This window comes from Pinus tabuliformis, chromosome 7, assembly GCF_031772625.1.
Source record: "Pinus tabuliformis cultivar Carrire ecotype Pingquan chromosome 7, CPIR1, whole genome shotgun sequence".
Classification (NCBI taxonomy): Eukaryota; Viridiplantae; Streptophyta; class Pinopsida; order Pinales; family Pinaceae; genus Pinus; species Pinus tabuliformis.
The window spans coordinates 1,352,736,073-1,352,741,516 of record NC_142293.1 but is presented as its reverse complement, the minus strand read 5'-3'; the positions used below and the strand labels follow the sequence as shown (position 1 = coordinate 1,352,741,516).

The 5,444-nt window shown below is 39.3% G+C and overlaps 1 protein-coding gene and 1 pseudogene across 1 annotated transcript; both read left to right on the top strand.

Moving 5' to 3' along the window:
• Window positions 1-271: 271 nt before the first annotated feature.
• On the top strand, window positions 272-3,351 carry LOC149252572 (laccase-12-like). The gene is made up of 5 exons (XM_089454189.1): window positions 272-282; window positions 408-655; window positions 1,514-1,642; window positions 2,074-3,038; window positions 3,334-3,351. Exons 1-5 carry the CDS (start codon window positions 272-274, stop codon window positions 3,349-3,351), a joined length of 1,371 nt encoding a protein of 456 aa, XP_089310315.1.
• A 389-nt stretch (window positions 3,352-3,740) lies between these two features.
• LOC149252571 (uncharacterized) lies at window positions 3,741-5,112 on the top strand (annotated as a pseudogene).
• Window positions 5,113-5,444: the final 332 nt, after the last annotated feature.

Here is a 5,444-nt window from a genome sequence, read left to right as displayed (position 1 = left end):
AGTTACATGGTATTTTGTGTTTGTCTTATTTTGTTGCAGGTGACTCATGAGGAGCACATGGACGCTAATACCACAATGGGAAACACAACCAAAATGAGCAAACTAAGTTTGGACCTCCGTTAACATAAATTACCATTGAGAAACGATTACATTTATCAAATTCACTACGAATATCTTAACAACAACATAAAAACATCTCCCTTGGCAACAATTCTAAAAAGTCAATTAGGTCAAGAATTTACACCCAATATAAGGAGACACCCCTATTAATATGGTTATTGAGTGTGTTTCTTCCCCCACTATTAATCAATCCTAACCTCATACAAAGAAGTTTCACAAAATTTTGATTATTACGATTGCTAATTTTGAAAGCAATAATAATTATTGTAGAAATTCATTGCTTGCAGGCATGGAGTGCGCCAGGTACGCACAGCATGGGCTGACAGACCCGAGTTCATAACGCAGTGCCCCATTCGCCCAGGAGGAAGTTACACGTACAGATTCACCCTTGAAGGCCAAGAAGGAACTCTATGGTGGCATGCGCACAGCTCGTGGCTGAGAGCTACAGTTTATGGAGCTTTGATTATCAATCCAAAGCCAGGGACGACATATCCATTTCCTCAGCCCTGCCATGAGACTGAACCCATCATGCTAGGTAGCCACACCACATATCAAGGGATGCATCATTTATATTCAAATTTCCACCTACTCTACTTAGCTTATAGATCTTATCTGTCAAAGTTTCTAAAGAGCAGATGGTACCCTGCCTTACTGTTTTTGACGGGATGTCCAACCGGATTGATTGGAAAAATAAGTTTTTGTTTCATCTTTATTTTCATCTTTATATAGGAGGTCGATAGGTAAGAGGTATTTTGTGGGTTGCTTAGATACTGTGTGAAGTAAGATAACCTCTAGGCAAATTCTGTGTCCTCAGGTCTCACACGGTGGTGGTGAATTCAGAGTTGTTAAATTTAATATTTTGAAAATATAGTTTAGAGGAGAAAAGTTAAATAGTTGATTTATTATTTAAGTTGAGTTGGTTTAATTTTTAAGAGTTTCTTTTTTCTCTAAGAAGTCACAGGTTCAAAATTAGAAAGATAGAGTCTATATATTTTAATAGATTTAGCAGTCAAATCACTGAGATGAATTTTTTTTTTTATCACACAAATAAAAAAATCTCATACACCAATTTAGTATTGGCTTAACCATCCAAAACATGTAATTTGTTTAAATCAAATACAACCAAAAACAGATTGAACTTTTATTTATGATTACCCAAAGCATTATGCCATAGCGATTGTGGTTGGGAGTCTCTTCTAAACCCCAAACTTCTAAACTTTTAGAACTTTCCCTAACCTTTTTTTTATTTTTTTTGTTAAATTTTATGTCATCAAACACTATGGAAAAATAAAAACCTCCAGTGAACTTTCCATACTTTCTCTCTTCATACGTTTTCTACTCTAACCACGTAAAGTATTTTTGTTTTTTTACTGATTGTTTTTCGAATGAACAGGGGAGTGGTGGAATAGTAACCCTATCGATGTGGTGAATCAGGCAACGCGCACGGGAGCCCCACCAAATATATCCGACGCTTTTACCATAAATGCCCAACCAGGAGATCTATATCCTTGTTCAAGTTCAGGTAGTCCAGGTTGATTTAATGTAAATTTTTTATCAGGTTCTTGCAAGTAGGTAATGTTTTAGCTTCATCTTAAAAAAGTGATCCATGGAGGTGGAAGAAAGTGGGTATTGTTTTCTAGCTTCATCTTACAAAAGTGATTCATAGAAGTTGAAGAAAGTGGGTTAGTGTTTTAGCTTTTTCTCAGAAAATTGATTTATGTAAGGTTGAAGAAAGTGGGTTAGTGTGTTAGCTTCATCTCATAAAGTGATTTATTGAGTAAAATAGTTAAACTTAACTCTATTTTAAAATAAAATATAAAATCTAAAGGAAATAAGAATGATAACCTATATCTAATAGCTCTGGAATTACTCTGAAGTGTTAAATTCTCAATCAACCATCTCGAAAGCATGTTAAATATCAAAATTCTTGACACTCTGTAATGGCAAATGCAGATACTTATCGTCTCTCTGTGAAGGCGGGTGAATCTTATCTTCTTCGAATAATCAACGCTGCCCTCAATGCAGAACTGTTTTTCACAGTAGCAGATCACGTATTATTGGTAGTTGCAGTGGATGCCTCCTACACAAAGCTACTTCACACCCGGGTTGTGATGCTTGGCCCGGGTCAGACCACGGACGTCCTCCTCATTGCAAATAAGCCCGTGGCCAAATACTACATGGCTGCTCGAGCTTACGCGAGTACCCAGGGAGTCCAATTCGATAATACCACGACCACCGCCATTCTGGACTATGAAGGAAGCTCGGCTTCATCCCCAGTTACCCCTAATCTTCCCAACTACAACGATACTGCTACTGTAACCCAATTCACCACCGGTCTCAGGAGTCTAGCCACCCCGGACCACCCAGTCAACGTTCCCCTTAATATCGACGAAAATCTCTTTATCACCGTTGGCTTAGGATTGCTGGACTGCCCAGGGCAGCCTTGTGGAGGCCCCAACGGAAAAAGATCCACAGCAAGCATGAACAACATTTCATTCGTCTTTCCCAGAACGTCTTCTCTCCTTCAAGCTCATTATTTCGGAATTCCCGGAGTCTTCACCAAAGATTTCCCCGATAACCCTCCCGTGCAATTCAATTATACTGCACAGAACGTAAGCACGGCTCTCTGGGCTCCTGTGCTAGGCACGAAAGTTAAAGTTCTCAAATACAATTCTGCAGTGCAAATAATTCTTCAGGGAACCAGTATAGTTACTGGAGAAAATCATCCTGTTCATCTCCATGGGTACGATTTTTACATCGTGGGAGAGGGCTTCGGGAACTTCGATCCACAGCGTGACCCTCTGACGTTCAACCTCATCGATCCTCCACAGCGCAACACCGTTGGTGTGCCGGTGAATGGATGGTCTGCTATAAGATTCGTTGCTAACAATCCTGGTCAGCAGATTCACTGGTTCCCTGTATTAGATATTTGTTTATTTATTACAGATCTCAATTCCTTTTTTTCAATGAATGAAGTAGATTTTGAGAATATTTCAGAATAGGAACTTAAAAAAAGTTAATTGAGAGAAGTCAAATTACCGATTTTTCCTCGCTTCATATTCTAGTTTCTGAGATATTTCAGAAAACTGCAATATTCTAGTTTCTGAAATATATTTCAGAAAACTGCAATCTAGATTTTTGGGTGGTTTTTTTTTTGTTTTTTTGTTTTTTTTGGTTTTGTATATTTGTCAATTTCTTATATTTGGATTGCAGATTCTGAGAATGTCTTGAAATCTAATCTCAGTAAAAAAAAATCAACTAACAAAAATCAAATAATTGATTTTTATTTACTATTAAATTTTAGTTTCTCAGCTGGAAGAACTGTCCACACCACTGATTTGATTTGACCTTGTAAAAAACCATTTTTATATAACTAAATAACCTAGCAAATTCAGTAAAACCATTTGAAAAGCTTTGGGTTTGAAATTCTGAGAATCGCCGGGTGGTGGGGCGATTCTCAGAATCGACCCGCCACCACCCCGCCACCAGTGGTGGTGGCGGGGTGGTGGCGGGTCGATTCTGAGAATCGCCCCACCACCCGGCGATTCTCAGAATCGCCCCCATCTACTACAAATTGCCCCATCTGCTATTTTAATTATTTTGTTAACTTTATAAAAACAATGCCGAATTTTGAAACACATGGTATTGAACTCATATGCAATGTTTTAGATTCCCAAGGAAATGGGCTTTCACAAATCTGCGATGTTTTCTTATCACTAAAGAGTGCAGGTATGAAAAGATCCTTGTTGTGCTCATCGCATTATTAGCTAAAGTATTTTTGTATATGTGGGGGTTTATAGTCATATCTCTGATAATCGTTTTGGTAGACTAAGTCATCATGGGGTGAAAGAATATTTGGTTCTCAGAAATCCTCTCCAAAACTGGTTGTTCCAACAGTTGATGTGTGTCCCCTACTGCAAAAACTTTCAGAAAACAGCGGTGGTGCAGTAAATTACCAGTTTGACGGCAAGGCTCCGGGTAGATTTGGCTTCAACCCCGTCAACAGCCTGCAGTTGCACCCAGTTCAGGCACACAACCGTCTTCCATTATGAACGGCTTCATCACGTCTTCTTATCGAATTGTCACAAGCAAACACGTCATCGCAAACAATAGACGAGATCCACCACATGTTGCAATATGTTCAACGCCTGGATGTTGTGTCCAGCAAAAGCGGATGCGAGAAAACAAACGGCACTGGATCACTTCCCACGACTCGATCTCTGACATCAATTTCACGATCTCAAATAATTCGGCACGTTCAGGTACAAATCCTTCATCCCGCCTCGCATTTTGAAAAAAAAAAACTCAAAACACTATAGGTGATGTCCACAGGAATAAGAAAAAGGTCCATGATCCGTTGACAACAGGCTTGAGTGCTGAAAATGGAGAGTCTTTCATGGTAGAGCTTTTAAGAAGTGTTGGCTTCTCAACTTGATTTTATCTCATAGTCACTGTGATGATTTTACTGTATGTTGGGCCTTCAATTTAATGGCACACACGTCAAATGAAAATGTGGAGATGTCTGCTTGTGATTTCTTATGCAGCATCATTCTTTCAGGAACTGAGGGTTCATCAAGCTTTTGTACTCTTGATTGGGTTCCTACCTATGATCAAATTAAAGAAACTGTTCAAATATATGGATATTTGGAAGATTGTATGGGAGATGAGCGGATGCTCTCACAAGATAAAGATGATTTTTCCTACGATGGGCCACCAGAGAATATTCGGTCTTGGGTCAAATTTGTGGCTGCTTGCTGCCGGGCAAGGAAGTCGAGGTCTATTTTAACAGCCTCTGAAGCAGAGAATTTGGCAGTCATGGTAACACGGTTCTTTTTAGATCGTAAACTTCTTTGTCTTTCTGGCATTTTGCAAGAATGCCTGGCATCCATTGTGAATTTCTTCACAGATGAAGAATGGGTTTCCATCTCAGACATAATTGCTTTCTCTCTTTCATGCAGCCTTCCTGAGATGAACTTTAATTGCTTGAAATGAAACTTCAATTAATAAGGGCTGCAGCTCTGGTATGCATCCATAACTTCAATTCTGAAAATTGAGGGACCCAGAGTGTTCCCCCTCAGAAGCCTTGAAATTGATTTGAAAACCAGTTGGTACTCCAACTCTATTGCTTGTCGAATAACTGCGTGCCAGCATAATTCGTTGCATTGACAAATTTATACTCTCGGCAGTCCTGTTACTCAGCTTTGGGGATGCATTTCCAGGTTACACTGGCTAGGGCATGCAGACACTTGCGTGACCTGGGGGTGGTTTATGAATATGTTGTTCTCCTGATAATGAAAAATGATTTTATTAGTCACTTAGCTGGA

Coding starts and splice junctions, on each gene's coding strand:
- LOC149252572 (XM_089454189.1), top strand. Junction 656..1,513: donor GACTGAACCCATCATGCTAG/GTAGCCACACCA, acceptor TCGAATGAACAG/GGGAGTGGTGGAATAGTAAC. Junction 1,643..2,073: donor ATATCCTTGTTCAAGTTCAG/GTAGTCCAGGTT, acceptor TGGCAAATGCAG/ATACTTATCGTCTCTCTGTG.